Raw genomic sequence first — 14,396 nt, 5'->3', positions numbered from 1 at the left:
TTATTTTGAAAGAAATCCTCGGTGTCACATCAAATGTCTCCCGTGTTTACTTCCGCTCACGCAAGGCAACGCACGGCTACATTGAAGGTTAGCATCCACCTTACAAACCTCGCGAACTTTGCCTTTTTTCAAATGACATTCTTTTCAACAACATTTCAGTAGTTTCTTCACGCGTTTCCTATGTGTGTGGCGTTATGCTCTAACTGTACATTTGTAACACAAACTTGAACGACACGTGAATATCTTTCAGCAAAGGCTCTTTCTAAATCAGAATCAGAGTAACCTGCAATAATGAACAAAACAGTAATAATAACAATGTTTTTAAATGTGGTTAATATTCATATGATGCATATTATGGGCGAAATGATTCACATACTTCCAATTACGTGTGTTAAAATGCGTAACACTCAAACTTATTTCATCACCAGCTCGTCAAAGTGTGAAATACAACTCTACACTCACATTTTACATTGTTAATTTATCAATGATATTACAACTGTTATCAGTAAATGATTATGTAAACTGGTTATTGTTGATAAAGGGTGCTAAAAAGTGACTTACCATGACAAATAATGTGTGATTTAATATGCAGTTCGCCTCTGAAAGTTTCTGAGAGATCATTTGTTCGTTTATTTTTTTTAATAAAAATTACAAATGATTGATGAATAAAATGTAATTATAGACAGTTTGATGTACACAGTCTTTCAGGTTGAGACAAACAAGTATGTAAAACAGAAAGTGGAAACAGAAATCACCATTTTATTGCATTCACAAAACTAAGCAGAATTTTGAATCTCATGTCATTCATTTGAATTGTAATGTTGTGTTTTATTTTTTACTGAAGAATGTTGAGGCGTCCCAAGCCGACAGATTCGGAGGCTGACCTCCTGAGAGAACAGGAGAGTTTCCTTAATTCCGGAGCGCCGTGTGCTGCAAGTGTGGTCCGTCGTCCTGACAAGAGAAGAGGACAGGCAGGAGCCCAGCAGGGGCTCGAACATAATGGAGAGAATGGATCAGATCAGAGGGATGTGGTCACAATAGAAGGTTGAAAGATGTATTTTTTTTCACTTCAAAAATGTTTTAACAACGTGTTTGTGTCCCGCCTTCTGAATGTTCTCTAAATTTGACTGAAGATCTTCCAGATGACCTCCCATCTCTGACACCAGCACCGGCTAAGAAGTCACGCTTTAAAAGCAGCCGGGTCACTTTCCAGGATGAGGATGCTGAGGAGACGCTGGACAGACATGACACACACATCAGTGCTGTTCTCTCCAGGATAGTTGTGAGCACATCTATTAACATTGATGTATTTGTATGTCCCGATTGGCTGTTATTTGTAATTGTAATTTACTTTTTATAGGAGAGGGACACTAGTTCAGCTCCAATATGTTTGCCAGCTTTCACAAACATGGCTTTCCCTAAAGTGCTACATCGCTCTGCAGCCAACATTCAGGTACAGCTATAGTTATTTTAATAAAAATATGACTGTGAAACTAGTTTGGACACTTGATAACATGAAGTAAAGAAGTTACTGCTGGAACTCATTCTATCTTTGCTTTCATTCAGGCGGCAGGATCCTCATCTGGCACCAAAAAAAGCATCTTTGCACGTCACATTGAAGCTCAAAGAGCAGTGGAGAGGCAATCGGCGAACTGTGGAGACACATGCGGCACATCTGCGGGACCTCAAGGGCTGAATCTCCGTTCTGGGAGGAGCATGGACAGAAATCAGCCTGCTGTTGACTGTTAGTATTGGTGTCATTTATGCTGCATATGAAAAACATGTATCAGTGTAGGTGTGTTTCCTGGATCACCAGTACTGACCTCTGTGGTCGACCATATTCACTAATAGGTAGACATTTATCATGTCAGATGTCTGAACTGAGTAGGCTGTCGTCCAATCCTTCTTGCTGTCATGAGATTTGTGGTCAATTTTGCAGATAAATGTAAGATATTTTCACTTATTCCTAACCGTAACCTGCTGAATTCCTGTCCAGCAGCAGTGCCTGCATCTGGCTCCAGACCATGGCTGGTGTCAGGTCAGGGTCTTCACGGTGTGGATGGATCAGGAGAGACCATGAGGATCCATGAGGAGAACCAGGCAAAGCTCCAGGCGATGTCTCCAGCTGAGATTCTGGAGGAACAGAGGAAGCTCTTAACTCAGCTGGGTAGACAAATAAGGCACATTGTAATGTTATAGATTAAAAATGTGAGAGTTTGTAGTTGCACTGTTTGATTCACTGTTGTTTCTGTCTGTCTTCAGACCCCCGGCTGGTGGAGTTTGTAAGGTCCTGCAAGGCCAAGACTGTCCCGCCCTCCGTCTCCTCTTCTAGTCAGCCGGAGGGCAACAGCAGCACTAACAACACAGGCGCGTTGATGGATGAATATAAGGAAATAGAGATGAAAGGAGAAGAAGAAGAAGAGGAAGCATCACCTTCACCTGTCTTGATGGGTATCTCCCTCACTCCTGTTCTGTTGCTCTGTGATGCTCTGTTATTTGGTTGGTAACACAAACAAGAGTCAGCATCGCCTGCTGTGACCTGAAGATGTCATAAAACCTCAACTCTTTTCTTCACTTAATCTGCGTCTCAGTGCCTTCCGACTCCTCATTCGCTTAGGCATCCATTCTTGGATTATGTAACCGTCACTGGCGGATTTTGCTGCATGGCTTAACTCCAAATATAAAGCTCATAGTTGGCATCGTTGCTTGAGATCAGCAAGAAAGCTAGACGTGGCATCACTCTGTAGTTAAGTGACTGTGCAGTAATATTATGAATCCACAAAATAGATCTGAAGACAGTCAGTTGTCGCGTGTTAGCGTTTATCATAAAGCTCTCATGGGGCTTTTGCATTTAAAAAAAGGACTTTTGTCTGTTTATAGCCAGTATAACATTGAAACCACCACGACCAGCAACTGGGGCTGTGGATGTGTCATTGTATTGAAATGAATTGAGTTGACTACAATGAAAAAAAGTGTGTAAATATTATTGTAATACGGTGATAAAAGCTTGAACGATCTAGTCACTCATTGTCATGCTTCTGTTTCTCCAGAGGAGGACCTGCCAGTGAAGCCCCAGAAACAGTGGGTCCACATGGATAAAATGGAGCCGGAGAAGCTGGAGTGGATGAGAGACTTGCCTCCACCGAGGAAGAAAGGAACCAATAAGGTACGAGTGTTTTTGTTTTGTTATGTTATGAATTGATTTGTTGAAGAAATGTTTCGCTGAAGAACATTTTCTTTCAGGCCATGCAAGCTCGTTTTGACTTTAAAGGGACTTTGATACCTCCTACCGAGGACCTGCCCACCCACCTGGGCCTGCATCATCATGGCGAGGAACCCGAGGTGAGTTTTTTTGATCATCAGGTCATATGGTGGTCGAATGATAATAAACTCTTCAAGCACACTATGTAATGGATGGATGAGGTATCATGAAACAGTTTTGAACAAGTCCAAACGTTTTACAGCAGACAGCGCCCTCTGATGGCCTCTGAAGATCAGGACACCGTTTCTTGAAACCTCAACTACCCATCACTTGTTAAAACTATTATTCAGGATCATGATGTTTTGTAATAATTTGTGTGTATTTATTTTTATTACACCTTTGGAAGTCAATGATCATTTCTGACTTGTTTTCTCTGTATATTTAATCTTTACATCCTTTTTTAAAATCTATCTGATCAGCACTCTGGTTGTATTCAAAGTTTAGTTTGAAAAGTTGTCTGTCATAGTTTAGATTTCCCATCTCACGCTGAGTTTTTCCTCACAGCGAGCAGGTTACTCCCTTCAGGAACTCTTCTTGCTGTCTCGGAGCAAGGTCACCTCACAGCGGAGTCTCGCCCTCACAACTCTGGCTAGCGTCCTCTCGAAGGTCTGCAGACCCGCTGTCAGACAGGTTTGTGAGGAGGCACGTAGTCACCCATGTGTCCCCCTGCAGGCCCGGGCCGGAGAATATCTGTCACTTCTGAGAGGCAGCGTGACATCCACTCTGCTTGACGCTGGTCTGCTCTTCCTGCTGCGGTTTGCGTTAGACGATGCTGTGGAGGGAGTGATGTCTGCGGCCGTGCATGCAGTGAAAGCACTGCTCGTGTGCGAGGAGGATGAAGTGAGGCAAATCTAACCAGACAAGCTGGTGTTATGTAATTTATATATTTCTACTATAACACTGTGTATTGACGATGATGAGACAAAATGTATTTTCCTCTCAGGAGTGCTTGGATTCCACTTTCTCGTGGTTTCGGGGGTTGGCTACATTCCCCTTGCTCCCCTCAGCAGAGGATGAGGAAGACGAGGAGGACGAAGGCCTGGATCAAAGTTTAAAGGAGACGGCTAAGGAGAAGGAAGAAAGGAAGACGGATCATGATGTCGCCAGACAGGATGTTGTCAAGGTACCATGATGAAAAATAGGATTGAGTTTTAGCTTATGCCTTTATGTTTATCAATCTAATCCTCTTCATTTTGAGGTTTTGATTTCTGATGGGTAGGTGAGGTTCCATGACACAATGTCCTGCTTTTCAGAGACCACTAGATGGCACTGTCTGCTGTAAGATGTTCGGACTTGAACAACTAATTCAATGAAACCTCACATTAGTTCTAAACCATGGGCGCGATCTAGTGGCCTCTGAAAATTAGGACACGGTTTCATGAACCCTGTAATACTGCTTAATGTGTCTTCATGAATTTAGGATTAGTCATTGGATATGATTGTGTTTGTAATGCTGTAATAACACTTCGACAACATCAGTGTATGTTTTAGGGTAAAAAATGAAACAAAACAACACACAAAAAACACAGTTCTTGTGATGTTTAAAATCATCTTCAAGTATATTTAAATTGAAATGTTAGTTGCCCACCAAATGAGTTTAATACAGACTAATACAGACGCATTTGTGCAAATGCATCCACAGGACAAAAGTTAAAATTGAGTGCTCAGATTTGTAATTTAAAGATTTATTTATTTACGTTTCGAATGTTTTCTTCAACAACTTGAATGCAAAGTTATTTTGCTATTTTCATTTCAGGGTTTGCTCAAGATGAAGCTGCTCCCCAGGTTTCGCTACATACTGGAGGTGCTTCGTCCGTCGCCTCCCGTCGTCCACGATATTATGCTAGTTCTCACCCGAATCGCCAGACACTCCCCTCTGTCTGCCACTCAGGTGACAAAAAAACTTTCTCTCAATCGTCTATCGAATTTAGGATTTAACACACCAGGTCGTGTCATGGTAGATCCTGGACTGCCCACGTCTGATTGAGACGGTGATGAGCGAGTTTGTGCCGACGTCTTGGACGGCAGCGACAGTTTCCAGCCTGCAGCCTGTGTATGGACACCCGCTGCCCAGCGCTGTGAAGCTTCTGCGAGTTCTCGCCACTTCAGGGAGACATGTCTGTGCCAGGCTGGTGAGTGCTGGGAGTGATAATGAGGTGGGGAGTTTTTTTAACTCTTCCTGAGAGGCACAATTACACAAATAATAGTTTGGCTGGATCACAGTGTGTTCATTTAATGAAGCATGTTTTCCAGCTTAAAACTGTGTGTCATCGTAAGCAAGCCAGCAAACTTTACGACCCCGAATTAGGGAGCTCCAAATCAAATAAGGATTATTTTCAGATCAGCAACTTGATGCTTCTGTGTGTTAGAAGTGTTTTACTGACTGAACTAAATCCCATAAGCAAGTGTGTGTTTCATGCATTCTTGAATATGAAAAGGCCGATAACCATGTCTCCATCTCTCAGTTGAACTCACAGGGTGCCGGCGAACGCCTCTGTTGTCTGCTGAGCGCTGAACCTAGCGAGCTGCTGCTGGAGCCCACAGAAGCTCTAAAAGTGACCACAGAGGCGTTCAGGCTGTGGGCCGTCGCCGCGGGATACGGACAAGCCTGCGACATTTACATGTAGGTCAGCAGGAAGACGATAACAGACGATGGCATTGGAGGTCATCAATATTTCTTTTTCCCCTTTAGAGACTTGTATCCAGCGCTAGTGAAGCAGCTGCAGTCAGCTCGACAGATTCTCTCACCCTCGGACCCTCTGCTGCCCCTGCAGCTGCAGAAGATCTTGGCCCTGCTCTCTTTCCTAACGCAGGTCACGCTCACAGCAGGTGTCCATCAGGAGCTGCATGCAAACCTGGTCAGGCAGGAAGAGGACGGCCCTCCACCTCCCCCTGTGACCTGGACTCATGTTGCCGGGCTGCAGACCTCGCTACTTGGCCATCTGAAAACCTTCATCAAGAACCTTGAAGATCCGAACCAGAGACTCACCAGCTTGACTCTGATTCCGGCTTACCTGCTCTACTTGGATGCCTATTTTCGACAGCTGACTAAACAGGCATGTTCTTATAGTGACCTGAAAATGAAATGTAATTATGAAGCAAATAAACTGGGGCCAAATTCAAGATACTCCTTCATCCGCAGAGTTGGTTCAAGCCTGTGGAAACTCTTCAGGAGCTGGAACAGCTGACATCGGGTGTTCTGCTTCCCTTGATGTCCCATCATGTGGTTCAAGACGAAATAAAGAACCTGAAGTAAGTGATCTATCTGATATGTGGGAGAACAAGAGTTCAACAAAATACATAGCTTCATGCTTTTGTTTCAGGTCATCTTCATTAGTCTGCACCGACCAGTCGAGTCACCAGGGGCCTGAGACTCTTCCCAGCCTCCCTGCTTTGGCCAGCGCTGGGTGGAAGGATCGTCCCGGACCACATCGCCTGAACTCTCCCATCCCTCTTTTCACTGCGTTTGGGCTCCTCCTGGAAACGGTCACAAACGTTCATAAAGGGCTCAGTTGCAAAGTAATGTCTTGCTCTTGAACGCCATCTTGTGGCGACTATAAAAAGTGTCTTCAGTTCGGCTAACCGTGATGTTTTTCCATGTGCAGTTTGCTGGTTTCCTCTTGGCTGAGCCAGTGATTTGTTATCTGAGGTGTTGCAGTCAGGCCTCGCCCAAACTGTCCCACACCAACGCCTGGTTTCTACGTCACGAGCATCACCTCCTATACGTGCTGCTGCAGATGGCTCACAAACTGGTAACCCACTTTTTAAAAAAACGATTCTCAACCAGAACCAGTCGTGGCTAGGAATCTTTTCTCAATTGACTTTTCCTTTGCCAATGCAAAAATATGAAAGCAAAAATGGCTGTGCTTCAGCCACTACAGTCTTTCAATGATAAACTTGTACAATACTTTTCTTAGTTTATTCAACAGAAAATTGTGTTGACAAGCATGCAAAGCAAAATAGAAGATGTTAACACATTAATGCTGCATTAAAAAATCTTATGTTTAGCTGCACGCAATTATATCCTTTTGAGGGGGTATATTTAATTTTGTTTATTTAATATTGTACAGTTCACAGTGGTATGCTCTTAAAAGTACATTGATTGTTGCATCTAAAACATGGAATTGACTGGAAATTGAAGCTATTTGAATCATAATTATAATAAATAACTTGATTATGACAACAGAGCTGAATTTGTTTCATTTAATTTGGTTAAATTTCCTACATTTTTTCGTCACAGATTCCAGTCGACCAAGAAGTAGCGAAGCTTGCCTCCCTCTACCACCAGATGGCGCTAGTTCTTTTAACATGGCTGCTGCCCGGCAGCGAGTACCTGGCGTACGAGCTTCTCTCCACAGTCGTCTTCAGTAAAGACTTTCTGGCGTGAGTTTCATCCGCTTCAGAAACCCTGAAAGTCTTAGGCTTGTTGACATAATTTAGGGTTGTTTTTTTGTGGCTTTTTCGCATTATGGCGTCTTTGTTTCTAGTCATGTGATTATTAAGTGAATACTTTCACCATAGTTGAAATCTAATTAGAATAATATTCAAAAGTCATTATCTTTTGAAATTTTGTTAAAGTGCCTTATGACCAATTTGTGCCGATGATTTATGTTCAAGTCATGTTTTTCCTCTTTAATGCTGGGTTTAGGGAGGGTCACAGTGGTGGGCCGGAGGCTGTGGAGCTCGGGGAGCTGAAGCTGAACCAGGACCACCAGCCCAGTCTGCAGACGGTGGGATCTTTGCTGAGAGAAGCAGTGGTGCAACTGCCGTCCATCAGAGGCTGCTTCCTCACTCAGCTGGCCCACCTGGAGCCTTCGGTGCTGGTGTCTAAGGAGGCTCTTCTGGGTCGTAACCCCTGGATCAAGTCTCAGCTCCTCCCGGAGCTCAGTGGCCCAGCTCTGCCGGCCGATTGGCCGTTCCTCCCCCTGGTTCGTCTGTATGAGCGGACTGGGGTGTCGGATGGTGGAGGACTGGCGGTGGAGGAGCTCCCACCTGGGGCCCTTCAGACAGTAACCCACTGTCTCCAGTGGATACTGCTGCTGGAGGTCTGGCGAGAAGAAGCCTTAAAGGTACCTGTTTAAAGCATGAACAGTTAGACAAATACCTCTAAAAATTAAAGCCATTTTTGCCACTTCTTTAAACCAAAGTAATGTGTTTGTTTTTGTTGCAGGTGATCCCCCCAGTTGCAAAGCTAGCCCGTTTGTCCTGTGTGTTTCTGTGCTCCAGTGACTTGTTCTTGGAGCGACCAGTTCAGAAGCTGACCTGGGGCCTCTTCCGGCTGCTCACCAGGTTCGTGAAAACCAGAGTTTCTACTGGCCATGGAGGCAAGATGTTTGACTGGGGGCCATCGAATCTCTCCACAGAAGTTCACGGCTGGACTCGTTGGACCTGAGCATCCCACCACCTGGTTTAGCCTCCTTCCAAGACCTGTACTGCGCTCTCCTGGCTCAGTATGAAGCCGTGTCTTTTGGAGATCGCTTGTTTGGTTGCTGGCTTCTCCTGCCTCTGCAGAGGAGGTACAGCGCCACCATGAGGCTGGCTGCCTTTGGAGAACACGTGGGGATGCTGAGGTCTTTAGGAGTAACTCTTGAACAGGTTTGAATTATTCAAAGAAATTCATTTCAAAGAAAGCATTTATTTATGCAAATTTTCTTTTACCCTTTTTGACTCTCAGCTCTCCATCCCCATCGAGCGATTCACGTCTCCCCCTGAAGACTCCCTCCCTCTGCTCCGTCTCTACTTCCGCTCTCTGGTGACTGGAGCTCTGAGGGCTTGCTGGTGTCCTGTCTTGTACGCAGTAGCTGTGTGTCACGTCAACACTTTCATCTTCTCTCAAGATGCTGCCGCCCAGGTACGTCGTCGCCAAACGGAGGTCACTTTACCTCAATCTCAGCTCGACAACATTCACATGAAGCCTGCAGGAAATATTTAGAAGGACAAGTCTGTTGCAGTTCTTGCTCTCATTTGCAGCCTCCTTTCTTGAACCTGGATGTTTTGAAATGACGGTCTATTAATGTGCTCTGGAAACTGACTTATTTATGGATCATAACTGCCTTCAAACATTTTCCTTTCTTCATTTTCAAATGAAGAATGCACAAAACAAATATTATGTCCCTTGGATATACAACTAATTAGCCAAATATTGACTTTATTGGGTACACATTAAAATTTACAACCCTCTTGAGTCACTTAAAATGTTTTTTCTTATTTTTCAAATATTTTGGGGTTTTTTTTCACTCTCGTCCTTTTCAAAACACCCGAACTTTGATATTGATATTGAATTTGTTTGTCAGAGAGAAATGAGGTGATGCTTTAGTTTAATAAGGGCAAAAATGATTTGCAACTACAGTTACTACTGTAATTTCCGGACTGTAATGCGCTGCTTTTTCCTCATGGTCTGAATCCTGCAGCTTATACAAGGATGCAGCTAATATAAGCATCACGCTGCCAAAATATTGAGCCTCATCACATCAAACCGATGCAATCTCAGGCGTTTTATTGACCTTAAAGTGCTCACAATGCACTGTCCGCAGCTCCGCCAAAGAGCTGATCTCCTGGAGGACCAGAGATGAGATGCAGCCACTGAGACCAGCTGTGGTGTCGGAACCTGGGAAAAAACAGCGCATTTTCAGATCTTTAATGTAAATAAAAGGTGTGAGGAGTTTGTGATTCCAGTTCAGAACATTGCCCAGTTTGTTTCATGAGTCAGTCTCCATGCTGGAGCCCCTTTTCCAAACTAGTTTAAAAGTGATCCTCATGCGTTTTTAAGACACCACTGACCTTTCTATGGCGCAGACAGCACCACTGCAGCCACGACTTAGTAGTCCTTATGTAAACTCATTGTGTTGTGCTGTTAATGTGTGAGTGGAACTCAATCAAACACAACAACCCTCTTTAACACTGACTGTGCAGACAAAGCTATTGGAAAACCATGAAACAGCGATAAAATCTGATCCTTTTCTCCTCCTGGCTAATGATTAAATATGTTTCTTCTGAAGTCACCCGGCTTTCATGAGTTATCCAATTATGTACTCAGTGTTATTATCTGAGCCCAGATCCATGTGTGATCATTGAGCAACCCTGAAGTCTGGGGGCGGCGTCCAGCAGGAGGCTGTGTCTGTTTGGAATCAATGTTCATTTTGTTCCCTGAGGATGACTCAGTCTCCCTGAGACAAACACTGAATTGGCCTTGAAGGTTAGCGTCAGGTGCTAATTTTCAACTTTCTGGAGCCAAAACGACAAACGCTGAAGTGGCATCTTATGTTTGTTTTTCTTTGGTGTGTCTGGTGTGTTCGAGAGTCAGCGGGGAGGTGGGGGGCTTTTGTTATCAACACTGCAGCGGTGTCATTCTTAATCCTGTCATCATTTTTGTAGGAGGTTGAAGCTGCTCGACACAGTATGCTGCGCAAGATTTACCACCTGACCGATGAGGTACCCCGCTTTTGTTGCTCTTCAATCCTGTGCTGGAGCGCAGGTGCTGCAGGGTGTTGATGGATCATTCAGCTACATCACTTCGTGATGATGTTTTGCTCCTTAATCCTCCAGCATTCCTCTTGATAGCCTTTTCAATTCCCCCTATTATCACCTGTGATGCATCTGTTTCACACTCCATTTGGTTTGCAGATTGTGAAGTGACTAGCATCTCTGTAAGCAGATGCTTTAGTGGCCAATAATTCTGTTTGTTTTTACTGTGAATTTGGTCTTGGTTAGTAGTCAAGTATTTTAGATTTGAAAAGTTTCCTCTGTATTTGTGCGATAAACACCAAGCCTGAAGAGTTAAATGCCAGCCGAACAGTTGTAAATAATAATCCCCCAAATACTTGCTCTAGTATAGTTCAATGTGCAATAAAACACCAGTTAAATTACTTTTACCATGTGCAAGCGACAGTATGTGTATGCAGGTGATTATAATGCATTCCATGATGACTAAGTTTGCTATTATTTGTTTTGTTTTAATCACTTTTCTGCTTCCATTTATTCTGTTTAAATGGAGCTATGTAGCGGCACAGAATACAGAGAATATAGAGTGAGAAAATATATAGAAATATATAGTTATATTGACCATATGACGAAGTCTGTACTAGCAAATTACACACTATTATATGATGAGCTTCAATCCTCAATGCTCCTCCAGTAGCAACTTTACCAACTACGGTAGCCTCAGGAGGACATGAGGCGGTGATGGGTAGATGAGGTATCGTGAAACAGTATTGCAAGGTTGATGTAACAGTGTCCTAATTTCTAGAGGCCACTAGATGGAGCTCTCGGTTTTGAACTGATGTGAGGTTTCATTTAATTAGTTGTTCAAGTCACAATATTTTACAGCAAACAGTGCCATCTGGTGGCCTCTGAAAATCAGGACACTGTTTCATGAATCCTCATCGACCATTCAAATCTTCTCACGTCAGCTGTCCTGTCTTCGCTTCAGGTGTTGAAGAGTCACCTGCTTCTGTTCCGCCTGCCACAGCAGAAGTCAGATTTGGGATTCGACATGTACGATGAGTTGCCTCCTATTCGAGCCAAACATCTGCGTACAGTGGTGGTCCAGGCGGTGAAAGAAGACCAGGGAAATAGCTGAAAAATAGGGACTGACCCAAACACTGCTGCCTGAGAGACAGAAGAAGAAGAAGAAGAAGAAGAAGCACCATCGTGCTGGTAAGGAAGCAGCTGCGAATCCAGAACGTCTGGTCTGGAATTTTTTCTTTCCGATATGCTTTTTTGGATCACGCCCTGTTTGGGAAACTACCCAGCGGTGTTAAATTTAGAGAATGAATCATGGTTGGACTCTCTAGCTCTGCAACAAAGGGTCATGGTTCTTCGTGTCAGTCCAGTCTGCTGACATGTGATGCAAGTGCCTGTATTCGCTGTTAAAACATAAAATCCCGTTTTTTTACACTGGTGCCAAGACTGAATCAAATGATTCTGCTCTCATTCAAACCACTTTGTGTATTCAAAGATATTTTTAAAAGCTTGTTCATCACGATGTGAAGCAGAGCCAAAGTTGGATTGGCAAAGTTGGATCACAAGCGGCTTTGTAAATGCAGTGAAAGCATCACACAGCAAAGTAAATTGTGAATATAGCACTTGTGAATAATCCTCGCCAATTCATGTGGACTAACACACTCACTTGTGACTGGGGCATGGGCACGATCTCTTTTTTTTTTTTTTAAAGAAGGCATTTCATTTCCTTATGTTTGGAAGAGAGGCTTGCATGGTCGACCGGTTTGGTGAAGCCTTCTCAACTGGAGGGTCGCGACCCAAAAGTGGGTCATGAAGCTTCGACTACTGGGGCAAAAAATAATCTTCATTTTGAACATCTCACACAGCACCCGACATGGTTGTTATCCTTCCATTGAGTGGCTGTTTTGGTCACACTGATCATGTGGGCCAGCTGGTCCTTGGTCCAGTGCACGCCATGGTCATGTGACCAGGGAAACTTTGATGTTGGCTTACGTGACCTTGACTCATGATAGCAATGGTAAATGTTTTGTTCTGAGCGGCACACTGGCCCCTATAGATCAGCTAATGTGCCCTATAAAAAAATTGCAATTCTATTGACGGATAACATCCATGCAGAGGCACAGAAAATCTATGGACAAGTGAAGTCTTCTGACAGGAGACGTGTCTGTGTGACTGGGCATTTCCGTCTCTGTGGCCTGCATCACATAGCTCTGCCCTAGTGACGGCACAGTATCAACCACTTGCGATGTGAAGAATGAAGTGGTAGCATGAAAGGATGTCACCAAACTTGTAAATTACATTAAAGGTTTTTCAAAAGCTGTTGGATTTTCTTTAGAGCGTTGACCTCTACGCCCACCAATTGTATTCAATTCTGTCTGGAAAATAAAGTCTTTTTTTTTTGGCCACAAGTTGTCATTGAGTGGTAATAGTGGATCTCAAAAGCCAGTGGTTTAACCCTCAACCACCGGGCCACAGCCCAGAATCAACCGTGTTGCCGTGCCGCACAGAAAGAATGGTCTCTGGTGGTGTCTGAACGGTGTTTTATTTTGATAAATGACTGGATGTTCTCCGGCACAACCTTCGCCTGTGCCTCTTGACATGCTGGTTTTCCTCTCTTGGTCACGCTAGTCAAAAGAATAAAGCCTCAAAGTAAAGAAAAACTGGATGGAACCTTGACCCTGGAGGATCAGAAAAGGATGTTTCCAGGTGCCGAAATATTTTGGTTTTTCTCACCATCCATGTCCTCAAAAAAGGGTGCCAAGTTGGGGTTACCTGGGCAGCTCAGTGTCTCCCATCAGAGTCACAAGCCCAGAGCTCCCGCTGAGTCAGCGTTATGGTAAGTTGTGTTGTGTTCTCATGATGGCCGTGTTATTTTAGTATATTCTGTCACTCCTGGAGAAACTGGTCCGTGAAAAACTGGTCTGTGAAAATAATGCGCTAAAAATGTCATGACATCTGGATCAAAGCCATTGAATAAAGTGATTGAATGGCAATGGAAAGGTTGAACAAGTCGAATGTGAACCACGTTTTGGCTTAAAAAGTTACTTCAGTGCCGTGACGGATGATATCCAAGCGTGAATCCGATTATGTTGCGGTGCCGGTGCAAAGATGCAAAAACCATCTGGGTTCTGGAAATGAATGCCGACACATTAACCAAGTGGTCTTGCCCATAAAGCCCATGAAACAGATGCATTTTAAGTCTAGTGAAGTATGCTTTAGAGCAGTAGCAGATTTAGTATTTTACTCTTGATCTCTGACCCCCTTGTTTCTTTGCTTGTAAGCAGACAGGTTCATGTTTTTAAACAATGCAAAACTCGCCTCATAAAACTGCTATTTTTTAAACATTTCTAGCACTTGCAGTTAAAAACCCGGATTATGTGAGTGAACGTTCCTGCCAGCACGTTGTTTTTATTTGTGCTGACAATTCTCCCAGAGTCTTTCGACAGCATATCCTGAAAATCGACAAGGACAAAAGGAAAACACTGTCGCTGCGTCTCACAGAGCCGAGAAGCCCATGTTCCCTTCAAGCTCACTGGTCTCGCTGATCCGCACCTTCGTGATTCCGTCAAGCCGCTGGGCGAATCGTCGTCTCAGCACGAACTGTGGTTGCAATTACCTCTTTTGAAGTCAGTTCATTTGTTAAGCAAATGACGTTACTTTAATGACATTCAAG

At 43.8% G+C, this 14,396-nt stretch overlaps 1 protein-coding gene across 1 annotated transcript; it reads left to right on the top strand.

Annotated features, from left to right (window-relative positions):
• The first annotated feature begins 39 nt into the window (after nt 1-39).
• On the top strand, nt 40-14,062 carry rpap1 (RNA polymerase II associated protein 1). The gene is made up of 26 exons (XM_053845100.1): nt 40-87; nt 845-1,044; nt 1,134-1,282; nt 1,361-1,453; nt 1,567-1,744; nt 2,000-2,167; nt 2,263-2,451; nt 3,051-3,166; nt 3,244-3,342; nt 3,767-3,868; nt 3,935-4,102; nt 4,206-4,385; nt 5,019-5,153; nt 5,224-5,394; nt 5,728-5,885; nt 5,955-6,318; nt 6,405-6,514; nt 6,586-6,781; nt 6,868-7,014; nt 7,503-7,645; nt 7,911-8,331; nt 8,433-8,551; nt 8,626-8,857; nt 8,937-9,113; nt 10,637-10,693; nt 11,691-14,062. The coding sequence occupies exons 2-26, from the start codon at nt 846-848 to the stop codon at nt 11,838-11,840; spliced, it is 4,221 nt and encodes a 1,406-aa protein (XP_053701075.1). The 5' UTR covers nt 40-87; nt 845; the 3' UTR covers nt 11,841-14,062.
• The last annotated feature ends 334 nt before the right edge of the window (nt 14,063-14,396 follow it).

This window comes from Synchiropus splendidus, chromosome 16 (genome assembly GCF_027744825.2).
Source record: "Synchiropus splendidus isolate RoL2022-P1 chromosome 16, RoL_Sspl_1.0, whole genome shotgun sequence".
Classification (NCBI taxonomy): Eukaryota; Metazoa; Chordata; class Actinopteri; order Syngnathiformes; family Callionymidae; genus Synchiropus; species Synchiropus splendidus.
The sequence above is the reverse complement of the archived record's forward strand: the minus strand, read 5'-3'. Positions and strand labels throughout refer to the sequence as shown.

Coding starts and splice junctions, on each gene's coding strand:
- rpap1 (XM_053845100.1), top strand. CDS start 846: ATGTTGAGGCGTCCCAAGCCGACAGATTCGGAGGCTGACCTCCTGAGA. Junction 4,103..4,205: donor TCGTGTGCGAGGAGGATGAA/GTGAGGCAAATC, acceptor TTTTCCTCTCAG/GAGTGCTTGGATTCCACTTT. Junction 5,395..5,727: donor GACATGTCTGTGCCAGGCTG/GTGAGTGCTGGG, acceptor TCCATCTCTCAG/TTGAACTCACAGGGTGCCGG.